This window comes from Melospiza melodia, unplaced genomic scaffold (assembly GCF_035770615.1).
Source record: "Melospiza melodia melodia isolate bMelMel2 unplaced genomic scaffold, bMelMel2.pri scaffold_32, whole genome shotgun sequence".
Classification (NCBI taxonomy): domain Eukaryota; kingdom Metazoa; phylum Chordata; class Aves; order Passeriformes; family Passerellidae; genus Melospiza; species Melospiza melodia.
The window spans coordinates 568,886-583,706 of NW_026948638.1; the positions used below are offsets into that span (position 1 = coordinate 568,886).

General features: G+C 48.0%; 1 protein-coding gene across 1 annotated transcript; it reads left to right on the forward strand.

The window, feature by feature from the left end:
* Positions 1-8,368: 8,368 nt before the first annotated feature.
* Positions 8,369-9,304, forward strand: LOC134434084 (olfactory receptor 14I1-like). The gene has a single exon (XM_063182780.1). The coding sequence runs from the start codon at positions 8,369-8,371 to the stop codon at positions 9,302-9,304; it is 936 nt and encodes a 311-aa protein (XP_063038850.1).
* Positions 9,305-14,821: the final 5,517 nt, after the last annotated feature.

Sequence of the window (14,821 nt, forward strand, 5' to 3'; positions counted from 1 at the left end):
TGCCCATAGTGCACTCCACCTGGGACTACAACAGCACTGGGGGAAAGAAAGACATGGAGGAATACAGAACACTGATTACAAGTGGTATCAAAGAGGCAACTCCATGTAATCAAAATGCCCGTAAGGCTTTTGATGAGCAGAAACAGAGGGAAGAAACCCCAACAGAGTGGTTAGAAAGGTTGAGGAAAAATATGAGGCAATATTCAGGAGTTGACCCTGAGACGATGGCCAGACAAATTTTACTAAAGATAAATTTTGTCACTCATGCCTGGCCAGATATACGGAGAAAGTTAGAAAGCTGGATGGTTGGCGAGAAAGGAGATTAGAGGATCTTTTAAGAGAAGCACAGAAGGAGTATGTAAAGAGGGATGAAGAGGAAGCCAAAGCAAAAGCCAAGGTAATGAGAACTGCCATTAGGGAAGGAAACCAGCACATAAGGTACTACCCAGGTAAGGGAGGGGGATTCCAAGTGCAGGAAGATAGATGGAGGGGGGAAGCAGCTCCTTGGGACTGGGCACAAAAAGGAGAGTTTGGTAAATGGGGGAACCTAGGACGAGTTTGATTTTACTGTACAGTGGGCATATCAGAAAGAATTGACCCCAGATGGAAAAGGAGCTGAAGGTCTATGAGACTGAGCAAAAAGGAGAAGTTGGAGTCCAGGGGTGTCAGGGGCTCTACCTCCTGGGGACAGAATATCATCAGGAACCCTTGATAACTTTAAAAATAGATCCCCATGAGGAAGTATTTGGATTGTTAGTAGGCACAGGGGCTGAAAGAACTTGTGTTTGTAGAATCCCAAAGGGGTGCAAAAAGGATCAAGATACTGTGCAAGTAGTAGGTTCTAAAGGAAGGTTCAAAGCCTCAGTTATAATGCAAATAAAGTTTAAAGGAACAAATAAAATAGGAATTGGGCATGTTCTATTAGTTCAAGAAGCAGGATGCAATATATTAGGGTGAGATTTACAAGTGCAGTTAAGCATTTTAATACGCCCAGAGGAAGGAAAAATGGTGGTTAAACTTCTCGAATAAGGGAAGAGGATGAGGGCAAAATTCATGAGATGGTGTGGGCAAAACCAAAAAATTGAGGCAAATTGAACGTGAAACCTACAGTAATAAAATTAATTGATGACAGCTATCCAGTCTGTGTATGACAATACCCACTCTCGCTGGAAGGGAGACGAAGACTGCAGCCACTGATCCAGGACCTACTTGAGGATGAGACCTTAGAACCAGGATGAGACATTAGAACCATGTATGTCCCCCCATAATACACCCATATTACCAGTAAAGAAGTCAGATGGGACTTACAGGCTTGTCCAAGATTTGAGAGAAGTGAACAAAAAAACCAGTGAATTGGTACCCAGTAGTGCCTAACCCCTATACACTACTGACTAATATCCCTCCAGCACACCAGTGGTTTAGTGTCATAGACCTAAAAGATGCTTTTTGGGCAGATCTGCTGGCAGAGAAAAGCAGGGATAGGTTTGCTTTTGAATCAGAGGACCCCGATTCTGGGAGGAAGCAATCGCTTTGGTGGACTAGGTTACCCCAAGGGTTTTCCAAATCTCCAAACCTCTTCGGTCAAACCCTAGGAGAAGTAACACAATTCTTCTCCATCAAACCTGAGATTAAGCTCATCCAATATGCAAATTATTTCCTTTTCACAGGACAGGAAGAAAAAGAAACTTGGGAATCCATTATAGTGTTGTTAAATTTTCTGAGGGACCAAGGATTTTGGGTATCAACAGGGAAACTCAAATTTGTAGAGAGGGAAGTAAAATTCCCTAGGACATGTGATTTGTCAAGGGAGCTGGCGGCTGAACCCTGAGAGAATTACGGGGTTAGTCTCACTCCCACCAGCAAAAACAAAGAGAGAAGTCAGAAGGTTTCTAGGCTTGTTGGGATATTGTAGGCTATGGATTGAAGGATACATGCAGGCCATCCAGTTCTTGTATGAAAATTTAGTGGAAGAAGAGATTAGGTGGGGAAAAGATGATGAACAAAAGTTTGAAGCTTTAAAGCAAAAATTAGTCAGTGCACTCAGTCTTCCTGCCGTCTATCTGTTTGTGGATATAGAAAAAGGGGTAGCACATGGATTATTAGCCCAGGACTGGAGAGGATCCAGGAAACCAGTGGCCTATTTATCAAAATTACTAGACCCTGTCAGCCGGAGATGGCCAACCTGCATTCAGGCTGTGGCAATGACTGCCCTACTCGTGGCAGAAAGCAAAAAATTACCCTTTTGGGGAACAATTGAAGATAAGTATCCCAAAATCATTAAGGAGTATCCGGAGCCAAAAGGCTGAGAAATGACTCACTGATTCCCGAAGGCTACAGTATGAAGCCATCTAAATAGATAAGGGTTTAGAGCTAATCATGAGTAACCAACTCAACCCTGCCCAGTTTTTGGATGGAGAAAGAGATGAGAAACTAATACATAATTGCCTAGAGGTTATAAACTATCAAAGTAGAGTAATAGAGGACGTAACAGATCAACCACTCCAAGGTGGAAAACAATTGTACATTGATGGATCTTCACGGGTAATAAAGGGGCACAGAGTATTGGGATACGCTATAGTGCACGAAGGGTTGGTAGCCATAGAAAAGAGAAAGTTATACCTTCCAACTGGTCAGCCCAAGGTGTGAGTTGTGTGCCCTAAAAAGAGCTCTGGAAACATTAGCATGGAAAAGGGGAACAATAGATACAGGACTCAAAATACACTTTTGGAATAGTGCATAACTTTGGAAAAATTTGGGAAGAGAGGGGGCTATTAAATTCAAAAGGAAAGGGACTGATTCACGAAACTTTTGTCTTAGAGTAGTTAGAAACCTTACAATTGCCAGAAGAAGTAGCAGTGGTGTATGTTAAAGGGCATCAAAAAGAGGAAACTCAGGAGGCATGAGGGAACAATTTAGCTGATTTTGAAGCTAAAAATGCAACTGAATCAGAGACAGATAAACTAATAATGGTGTTAACACTCATGAGACAAATGCAAAAAGTCCCCATATTCAGTGGGACAGGAAAGGAAGAACTCCTTAAAATAGGAGTCAAGAAAGATAACAAAGGGAAGTGGAGATGAGCAGATGGGAGGCAAATATTGAATAAAGCCCTTGCCAGGTAAATGTTAGAAGGCATAAGTGGAACAACACATTGGGGTACACAAGTGCTAAGAGATCAGTTTCTAAGGGATTTGGGCTGCATAGGAATTTTCAGAATAGCTAAGCAAGTAAGTGAATGGTGTATGACATGTCAAAAAGTGAGTAAGAAAATCGTGAGGAAAAGACCCAGAGGAGGGTGAGAACTATCCTTAAGGCCCTTTCAAAACATCCAAGTAGACTTTACCGAGCTTCCCCAGGTACAACAGTGGAAGTTTTTGCCAGTGATAGTAGATCACGTGACTCATTGGGTAGAGGTGGTACCCACTGTGAAAGCCAGTGCCAGTGTTATGAGTAAAACACTTCTAGAATCAATCATTCCCCAATATGGGATGGCAAATAGGATTGATTCAGACCAGGGAACTCATTTCACATCGAAGATATTGCAGAAAGTTGTTCAGATCCTGGGAATAAAATGGGAATTACACACTCCATGGCATCCACAGAGTTCTGGTTGGTAGAGAGAATGAATCAAATTCTTAAAAGAGCTCCAGTTAAGCTAACGATTGAAACCCAAATGTCACGGATAAAATGTTTCACTTTGGCCTTATTAAGAACTAGAACCCAATCCCAGTCAGATCAGGGGGTGTCACCTTATGAAATGATGTTTGGGTTACCCTTCCTGACCTCACCCCAGAAGGTTGCCACCTATCAGGAAAGGGAAGCCAATGCCAAGAAATGTCTATAGCACAAACCTTAGAAGGGCTAAGGCATAAAGGGGCAATTCCTCAAACTACCACCCTGGATTTCAGAATCCATAATATTAATCCTGGGGATTGGGTGATGATCAAGTCATGGAGAGATCAGCCTCTAATTCCTCAGTGGGAAGGTCCCTTTCAGGTACTACTCACCACCGAATTGGCCGTGTGAACTGCAGAGGGGGGATGGACTCATGCCAACAGAATCAAAGGCCCAGTAGGAGAACCCAAAGAGTGGACTGTAACGTCCAGGCTGGGTGAAACAAGATTGACTTTCAAGCAGAGACTGATAGACAACCAGAAAAAAACACCAAGACGCCCAAAAAGTAGAGTCAAGCTTCCACCAACCAGCTCAAGAACTGTCTTCCTTTTTTAGTGGGTGAGAATTACCAGCATCTGTTGAGGAGAATTACACAAGGGACTGTAAAAGGTAATGGGGCAGGATCCTTAAGAAGTAAGACAAGGAATAGAAGGCAAGACCGGGTTGGCTCCTTTGTTCACTACCAAGAAGGCTCCATAGCCCTGCTGTGGGTAGCAACCCCGTAGGCATGGTAAGGTGGGGACAAAGGCCATACCAGACCTCTATCATTGCTCAGTTGTCTTTTAATTCAACAGAGACTGGAGGGCAGGACCGAGTTGGCCTCTGTACTCACCCCTAAGGTACACTGACTATGGGTAGCAGCCACATAGGCACGGCAGATGGGAGTCAAAGCCATACTGGACCTCTGGGATGCCCTTTTGTCCATTCCAAATAAGTGTGTCTAAGAAAAACCTGAGATTTTTTTCTCCTGTCCCACTGTCTTTGCCCACATCAACAGATGCTGGTATGACTCATTCAAGAGAGAGAGAAAGTTTTTACCTAATTGTTCAAGCAAAAGGACTTACAGAAAAAGAAAAGGGGAGCTTGTTATAGATTAGTAATGTTATGGTTGACTATCACAATTAAAGGGTGAATATTAAATACATGTTAAGAAAAGTTTTGTAGATGTATAGTTATCCTTCCCTTTCCCTTGCATTGTTATCACAGGATGGCCTCATTAGTCGGGGCATTTAGGAGGGTTGGCTTGTTACTCTGGCAGCACCTGACCTCCAATCAAGGTGTAAGACAGTGATCTCCAACAGTGGACAGTGAAGGAGTTGATTGACAAGACCTTGGGAGGGGCTAGAGGTACAAAAGACAGAGCATCCATTTTGTAGATGAGCACATAGTGACTGAATCCTTTGTCCTGGTGCTGTATTCTTTTCTTTATTCAGTCTTCTGTTGTATTTTGATATGGCCTTAATAAACCATTTAAGATATTTGAAAGTAATAATTGTTTCTCACATGGGGTTGGGGAATGTAGGGCAAGGTTGTCCACACTGGGTCAGCTCCAAGGTACAACTTCACTGACCTGGCCAGACCAACTTAGGAGAGACCCTGGATCAATATCAATCACAGAATGCTGCAATCACATCTTGTATAATAAGAACAGCAATAAAAGACACCCTTTAAGATAGGAATACATATTTCTTAGAAGCTGTTTAAAATAATTTTCCATAACTGTCAAAGGAATACTTCCTAAAGAACTGCTCCAGACCAGAGAGAAATCAAGGCAGAGCCATGGTTTGTCAGGACAGGCTTGATCCTAATGAGCCCCGTGGTGCATTTGGAGCTGAGCCCTTGAACATCAGGGCCTGAGAGAAGATTGCACAAACCTTTCCAGGAGTCAAAGTCAGAAGAAAACACCCAAAGTGTCTCAAAGCCTGAATGGGTCTCATTGAGGTCCATCCCCAACACAGGCCCCTCATGGACTCATTGGAGGAGAGAATTGGAGCCCAGGATGGCAAAAAAATTCTCTGAGAAATTCAGTGTAGAAAGGCAAAATCGATACTACCTTAAAAACCTTGAGTATCTCAAAACAATAATGAGCCCCACTGAGTGTCAGTAGAAAGCCCTCAAGGGACTGGTTAAACAGATAATTGGGGCCATGATTGCACAAACCTCTCACAGAGTCTGTATCAAAAGGGAAACACCACGTACCATAAAATAACTGAAGTACCTTGAAGTATTAATAAGCCCCAATGAGTGTTGTTACTGACAAAGCTTCTCCAGGGACTAATTAAAGCAGGTAATTGGAAGCCATGATAGCACAAAGCTCTCAGAGCCTCCAAGGCAAAAGCCAAACCCAAAGTCCTTTAAAAAATCTGCAGTCCCTTCAGGGAGCATTCAGGAGCCCCCAGGGCCATTCCTGAGCAAGGCTCCCCAGGGACTCCTTCCAGCAGATCCTTGAGGCCACTGGGATGCGCGCTAGGGGGGGAAGCTGAGGGCAGGTCAAGAGGCTGACAGTGCCCAGCCTGGCTGGGGCTGTGCCAGGAGGCCCCAGGGCCTCAGGACAAGGTGTCTCCTAACAGCCCTTCGAGGCACAGACCCTGCTGTGCCCTAGGGCACCAAGACCTGGCTTCTCTTTGTCCCCACCTGTCATCACTGCCTCCAGTTCTCTGCTCTGCCTGGGGCCTGGGGACACTTTCTCAGTGGTGTCCCTCAGTGGGACCCATTAAAAGTCCAACAAACTTTGGAGTTGGATTCTGAGTTGGACTTCTGGAGAGGTTTCTTCAGCTCCCTGTCAGGGACTGATGTTCAGGGCCTGAGCACAAAGCCCCAGAGGCTCATTAAAGTCCTTGTGCTGTGTCTGTGCTGCTGAGTCGGGCTGGGCTCCTGACACAGAGGCAGCTCCTGGTAACCAAGAAGAGCTTCAAAAGCACATTTCTCTTGATGAGTAGCTCTTTTGCCAGCCCAGCAGGGCTGTGGCACTGCTTGCAGCCACCCCGGGCACAGCACAGAGGCACAGAGAGTTTCAGTCAGTCAGGGCTGGGAAGGTGCTGAGAAGTGCCTGGGGCAGAATTACTGTCAGCCCTTGGCACAGGAACCTCTGGCTGCAGGACAATGCAGCTGCAGCTCCTGGAGCCATCTCCTAGAGCTGGAACATCTCAACGCCTACAGACGCTGTGAGTACAACTCTGAGTATTTCTGGTGCAGGGGAGGTGAAATGCTCATGAAACTCTGGCATGCTGAGGGGTTTACATCAGTCATAGAATATTTCCAAAATACTGAATTTTACAAAAATCAGGACATTTACAATAACTAAGTGGGTATCCTATTTCCTGCTATTGGAGAATGGCAGCCAACAGGAGATAAATATTAAAGGTTACTTATGAATTCTTATTATTATTTTTGACAAGTGCCAGAAACATCTGAAGTGCTACTTTTACTGATCAATAGGTTCCCAGGAGATCCCTTATGAACTTTCAGCCATTCTGAAAGTGGCTATGGACAGCACCAGCATCACCTTTGCTGGACCCATCAGGCTCAGTCTGAGCTGTCCTTTCTCCAAGCTGCAAACAGAACCTGCCCCCAGCCAGTGCTCTGCAAACAGAGAGGATGCTGTAGGGCCAAGGAGAGTGCACAGAGATTTGGGGTCTGTGAGTGGTGGCACAGAGAGATCAGGCACAGGGAAACACTTGTATAAGAAAAATCTCCAGGAAGCAGAGAAGATCAGGCAATGAGAGAAAACAAAACCCAGCAATGCTGTGGCAGGGACAGTTTAGAGATGCCCAGAGAATCCTCTCCAGTGCAGCCCCTCCCTCTGAACAAGCCCCCTCCCTCCTGTGCCCCCAGCCCAGCCTCTGCCCTCAGGGCCAGGGCTCCAAGGCATGCAGCCCCTCCTGTGCAGGCAGAGCTGCATCAGAGCCATGGGGCAACTCTTCAGCCGCAGGCCCAGTTCCCTCTGCAGAGCACAGGGCTGGGAGCAGCTGCCTGGCCCTGGGGGCTCTGGCAGGGGGCACAGCTGGCTCAGGGTGATGCGGTCCCCAGTGCTCGGTTCTTGGCAATGCTGTCAGGGCAGCCAGGGAAGGAGCTGCATCTCCCTTCATCCAATGCCATCATGAGGACACTTGGAAGTCTCCCTGAGATTTCAGTCCAAGTTGGGAGCTTCAATCCAGGGTGAAAAGCTGTCCTAGAACATCTCTGAGTTCTAAGATTGATGGGGAAAGGCATAGCTGTTCTGACACTGAAAATGCTGCTTGGTTGGTGAAATGAGCAATGTGAGTCCTTGGCTACCAATGTGAGGCTTACCTGTGGTGGATCCATTTGCTCTCAGCGGTACCTGGGTTTTTTTAGGAGAAGCATGTGAAGCTGATCATCCCCTCCAAGAGGGTGGAGGCCAGTGAAATTTAAGGCCCAGTGAAATTCAGAACAGGTTACAATGACAGACCATCACCCCTCACTCTCCACTCATCATTTGCCTCACAGAACTTCCTCTCTTCTCCCTGGGGGCAGCAGAAATGCTGAGGGTGAACAGCAGCAAAGATACAGGGGACCTTACAAAAAAAACCAACAGAACTCTTAAACACAAAAGAGTGTCTGTGTGTTACAGGGGGTGTATATGAAAATGGGCTTTAATTTTTATTCCAGATATCTCCTCTAACTCTTCACTATCGTGTCTCCATGAACAGGTGCACATGTGCAGCCCCAGCAAATGTCCAACAGCAGCTCCATCAGGCACTTCCTCTTGCTGGCATTGGCAGACACGTGGCAGCTGCAGCTCCTGCACTTCTGCCTCTTGCTGGGCATCTCCCTGGCTGCCCTCCTGGGCAACGGCCTCATCATCAGTGCTGTAGCCTCCAGCCACCACCTGCACACGCCCATGTTCTTCTTCCTGCTCAACCTGGCCCTCAGCGACCTGGGCTTCATCTGCAGCACTGTCCCCAAAGCCATGCACAATTCCCTCTGGGACTCCAGGACCATCTCCTACACAGGATGTGCTGCTCAGCTCTTTTTCTTTCTCTTCTTTATTGCAGCAGAGTTTTCCCTCCTGACCATCATGTGCTACGACCGCTATGTGTCCATCTGCAAACCCCTGCACTACGGGACCCTCCTGGGCAGCAGAGCTTGTGCCCACATGGCAGCAGCTGCCTGGGCCAGTGCCTTTCTCAATGCTCTCATGCACACAGCCAATACATTTTCCCTTCCTCTCTGCCATGGTAATGCCCTGGGCCAGTTCTTCTGTGAAATCCCTCAGATCCTCAAGCTCTCCTGCTCACACTCCAGCTTCCTCATAGAGATTGGGCTCATTGCTGTAAGTGCCTGTTTAGGTTTTGGTTGTTTTGTGTTCATTGTTTTCTCCTATGTGCAGATCTTCAGGGCTGTGCTGAGGATCCCCTCTGAGCAGGGACGTCACAAAGCCTTTTCCACCTGCCTCCCTCACCTGGCTGTGGTCTCTCTGTCTGTCAGTACTGGCATATTTACCTACCTGAAACCCCTTTCCATCTCCTCCCCATCACTGGATCTGGCACTGTCAACTCTGTACTCGGTGCTGCCTCCAGCCCTGAACCCCCTCATCTACAGCCTGAGGAACCAGGAGCTCAAGGCTGCAGTGTGGAGACTGATGAATGGATGGTTTATGAAACATTAAACTGCTGGCCACATTCTACAAATGATTTTTAATAAAACTCATCCTTGATACTTCTTGTTGGTTTGGTTGTGGTGTATTTTATCCCTTGAATTTTTTTTTCATATTATCTACAAAGAGATGTCATTGTTTTTGCAATTTCTCATTTTGTTTCTCTCCACCTTCCCTGTGGCCACAGACTGTGTCAACGAGGGGCTGTGCTCTCAGGGACTTTAAGGAACTGAAGGATGTCCCAGCAGAGTTTTCTGCAGAGATGCCCTTTTATTGACTTTTCTGGAGTTGAAGCAGCAATGTCTGTGTGCAGAGCTGGGGGCAGATCACTGCTGGCACAGCAGCTGTGCCCAGCAGCTGCAGCAGCAGCACTTGGTGTTGCCAGTGCTGCTGCCGTGGCCTTGCCCTGGTGCTGCCCTGGTGGCCCTGGTGTTGCTATAGGGCCTGAGTGCTCTCAGGGCCAGGCACAGCCCTGGGGGTGGCAGTGCCGGGGCTGCAGCAGGGACAGGCCATGGGCACTGCTGGGGCAGCACTGACGCCTCAGGCCAGGGCCTGGGGGCTCCAGGCTCCTTGCCCAGACACTCTCAAGAACACGCCCAGGCAAGTGCTCAGCACAGAAAAGCCCCGTGGGCAGCCCCAGGTTGGCTGTGGGCAGGCTGGGGGCAAACAGCGTCACTGGGACTCTGCAAGGGCCCTGGGGGAGATGGGAAGGAGCAGCAGAGCAGGAATTGATCCACCCCCAGTGCGCTGGACAGTCCAGGGCAGCGTCCCAGAGCGTCCTGATGGAGCTGCCAACAACATCCCCCGTCTGCAGCCCTGGCCTCTCCCCAGCTCACAAAGGTGCCCCATCCTTGCAGGCACAGACACGGCAGCACTGGCTCAGCAGTCCCTGTTTGCATTGCACACAGCAGGGGGAGCACCCCCATGCTGTTGCTGTGGGACATGAACCTGAGGGAGCACAAATGCCATCAGCCCTGAGGCCAGCAAGGGCTGGGGGACACCAGGGAGACCACTCAGCTTTGTCCTGACCTCTGCAGTCAGCCAGAAAGTTTGTTCCCATCAGCTGGGAGTTTCCAGTACCACTGCAGACACTCTTTCTCAGAGCCAGGGCTGCCTGGCAGCCACCCCAAAACTGCCCTGAGCATTTTGTTGGCTTCACCTTTGCTTTCTTTACACCTCCTGTTACAAATTTCTTCTAATTTCCCTCCCCAGGGGGCCTAGAACCTGACACAGCCCATGAGATGCTACCCAACCAGTGCCCCCAAGTGCAGTGGAAGAATCACTGCCGTAGTCCTGCTGGCCACATTATTCCTGATCCATGTCAGGATCCTTTGGCCTTCTTGCCCACCTGGGCACACTGCTGGCTCATGCCCAGCCTGCACTCCATCAGTCCCTGCAGGTCCCTTTCTGCCTGGCTGCTCTCCAGCCACGCTGTCCCCAGCCTGTAGTGCTGCAGGGGTTGTTGTGGCCAAAGTGCAGGACCTGGCACTTGGTCTTGTTCAACCTCACCTTGTTGGATTTGGGCCCTGGATCCAGCCTGTCCAGGGCCCTGTGCGAGCTCTTCTACCCTCCAGCATATCCACACTCACACCCAGCTTGGTGTCATCTGCAAATTTGCTGATGGTGAACTCAGTCCCCACATGCAGCTCATCAGTGCAGATACTGAAATCCATCCTGGCTGGCTCTGATCCCACAGCCATCCTGTGGGTGCCCTGCAATGGCACTCAAGGTGATCTGTTCCATAACCTTGCCAAGCACCCAGGTCAGGCTGACAGGCCTGGAGTTCCCCAGATCTTCCTTCCAGCCCTTTCTTGGGAATGGGCTCACACTGGAACCTCCAGTCCTCTGGGATCTCCCTGCTGAGCCAGGACTGATGGTAAATGATGGAGAGCAGCTTGTGGAGCTCATCCACCAGCTCCCTCATCCCACTAGGATGGATCCCATCTAGTGTGAGAGACATTTGTGAGCATCTGAGTGGCTCAGCTGGTCACCAACTGCTTCCTCCTGAATTACAGGAGGCTGTTCTGCTCCCTGTACCCATCTACCAGCTCAGGAGAACACTTGTCCTGAGGACAACCAGTCCTAATATTGAAAGTTGAGAAAAACAAGGTATTAAGTAGCTCAGCATTTTCCTTGTCTTTAGTTTCTATATTCTTCACTGCATCCAATAAAGAGTAGACGTTCTCCTCCCTCCTTTTGCTATACACTTTTTAAAAAAAACTATTTTTTTTTTTTTTACAGAATGGGCCAGGTTAAGTTCTGATTGAGCTTTCACCTCTCTAATTTTCTTTCGCATAATCTAAGGACATCCTTAAACACTTCCTGAGCTGCCAGTCCTTTTTCCCCTGAGTTCCCACAAAATCTCCATGGGCAGCCAGGCCAGTCATTTTCCTCTCTAGCTCATCTTGATAGTGAAGCTCTGGAAAAAGTTAAAGATGGAATCTAAAATGTTAAGCTTTGTGTTTTCCCAGATCAACTGCACCTACGTAAGCAGTATGATAAATTATATAATTATTAGATGTGATGATTGTTGAGTAATTAAATATAATTATTATATAACCATAAGTAGAATAATGAGAAACTATGTTGGAAATTCAGAGGGGGGCTAAATTTATGTATACAATAGAACAATATATGTTTAGTAATTAACATGAAAGTTATGTAACGATAGAGTATAAAACATGATCATTTCGGATTTATGGTCGGAGTCATATTTGGGTTGAATATACCCCTGGCACCCAGAGCTCTTAAATAAAAAGCACCGCATATAATCCCTCCGTGATTATGTGTTTTGGAACGCTAACAATCTCTTGCCACACTGGGACAGGCTGCTCCTTCCCCCTTAAGATTACTTCTTAAAGCGTGTCCATCCTGCCTGGACCCCTTTGTTTTTAAAAATATCAGTTTTAAAGCATCAGTACCTGATGTTTCCTTAAAAACATCAGTACCTGATTTGATACTCCCCAAATCAGCATCCTGAACAGGCCAAAGTCTGCCCTTCATAATTCCTGGGCAGAGGTTTTGTTGCTGCCCCTCCTTCTTTCACAGAACATTGAAAACTTGGTTATTTCATGGTCACTGTGCCCCAGGCAGCCTCCGAGCCCCATCTGCCACCAGCCCTTCTCTGTTTGTGAACATCAGCAGACAGAGCTTTCCTTGGCAGTGGGAGCGCTACCAAAAATTTGGTGAAATAGAAAACTCCTTAACCCCAATGTAGCATTAAGAAGCTGCATTCTTTATTCAGCTGGATGCACGAGGGAGAGCTCCTCCCAAAGCTGTGCAGGCTGAGTACAGGAAAGTTTCTGTTTATATTCTGTATTTTGCTCACATATTCATTGATTGTCCTGGACTAAAAATACATGTGATAATCATTTCCCCAAAATCATTAACACATTTCCTGTCCCTATTACCCATGTGTTGTTCTGTCCTGGGGTCTCTCTGGTGGTCCCTGGTGGTCATGGACCCCAATGTTCCCATGGACCTGGCTGAGCTGGCAGGACACTGAGGCTGCTGAACTTCCAGTTCCCCTTCTCACACAATGGGCATTGTGTGGTTTCCACAGGCCTGGGGTTGTGGAGAACAAACCCCAGGTGTGAGCTCAGCTGGTGGAGACAATTCATCATCTGGTAGTATGAGGTCACAGAGTGGGCTATGACATCACAGAGTGGGTTAGGTGAGGTCATTTAAAAGGGATGACATCACAGACAGCCTATGTGAACATCACAGAGCCAGCTGTGACATCACAGGGCAGAGCTCTGACATCACAGAGCAGACTATAACATCACAGAGCAGACTATGACATCAGAGACCAGCTGTGTGACATTAGAGAATGGGCTGTGACATCCCAGAGCAGGCAGTGACATCACAGAGGGGCTGTGTGATGTCCCAGCAGGGCTGTGCGAGATCACTGGGTTGGTCACTCTGCCCCAGCTCCCCCTCACAGTTTCTCCCAACAACTCCAATGCTGTTCATGCCCAGCAGGGTCCCTGTCCCCTGGGATCCCCCTGGCCCACCTGGAGCCACAGCCTCCACCAAAGGATGTTCCACAGGATCCACCCCAGAGCCTGACAGGGGACAAGGGGCCAGGGCTGTGTGACCAGGACATCAAGGACGGGGATTATCCAGGTCACTGTGGCCTGGGTTGGGTTGCCAAGGGCAGGAAAGATGTCTGGCAGCTGGAGCAGGGTCTGGGAAGGGCCTCCAAGGTAGGGCTGGAGCCCTTGGGCTGTGAGCAGAGGCTGAGGGAGCTGGGCTGGTCCAGCCTGGAGCAGGGAATGCTGAGGGGCTCCTCATCCCAGCCTGGCAGTGCCAGCCAGGAGGGGATGGAGGACATAGCCAGGCTCTTCACAGGGGGCTGGTGGGAGACAAAAGCCAATGGGTGGAAGGGGAAAGAGGGGAGATCAGCCACGGCATGAGGAGATGAAATAAGTCAGGCTGCTTTCAGCATTTCCTCAACACCAAAAGCAGCTTGACCTCCCTTCTCCATCCACCACTGACAACTTTGCAAATCAGGAATTTTTTGAGCAGTTTTGCACCCACTCCAGGATGGGCATCCTGATACAAGAACTTAATTGTGTTTATATCTATCACAGAACCATGAATGTCTAAATTAATTTTAGTATGGAAATCACAAGTGGATGGCGCACTCATCAGACACTGCTGGGACGTTGCACATAGCTCAGGGAAGAGCATGATTGTTATTAAATTGTGTCCTGTTCAACTGTGGTCCATTTGCCATGAAGAGAAACTTTCTGTGCCTCTGAGTAACACCAAAAGACACAAACCTGATGAGTTGTGGTTCCCACTCCAGTGGTGGCACTTGGACCTCCCTCCAAACCTAGAACAGAGCTCCCTTGTCCCACAAAGTCCCTGGCAATGCAGGGATGAAGGAAACAGGACAGGCCGTGGGGATCAGGGGCAGGGTAGGGCCAGGGATTTGGCGTGGTTGTGAGCCCAGGGCAGGACCCGGCCCATGGCCTTGGTGAACCTCATCCCATTTTCCTGAGCCCATGGTTCAGCCTGTCCAGGTCCCTCTGCAGAGCTTCCTGCCCTCCAGCACAGCCACACTCCCACCCAGCTTGGGCTTACCTGGGAACTGAATGAGGGTGCCCTCGATGGCCTCGTCCAGATCAGCAATAAAGAGATTGAACTGACCAGGCCCCAGTCCTGAGCGCTGGGGACACCCCTGGATGTGACTCTATTCCTGAGCTACTCTGAGTGCCAGGGTTGGATGGGGGAAATGGTGGGGAGGAGGTAGGGACAAAGTCTGATTGATTGTCAGCCAAGAAAGGTGTTGATTTTTAATATCTAATCAGACTTCATTAGAAAGTGCTGGGGGTCAATATAAATTGGACATTGCAGAGGTCCATCTATAATGAAGAGAAGAAAACTTAACTGGAACAAACAATACTCTCTTCATTGTTTTCAATATAGTATATTCACTTTGAATACACTTCTGAAATCTGTCTAATGAACCACATAAGAATTAAAAGTTGGAATGATTCCCAAGCGCTGGTCTTCTTCAAGTGT

Excerpts from the sequence above, each read along its gene's own strand:
- LOC134434084 (XM_063182780.1), top strand. The coding sequence starts at position 8,369 with ATGTCCAACAGCAGCTCCATCAGGCACTTCCTCTTGCTGGCATTGGCA.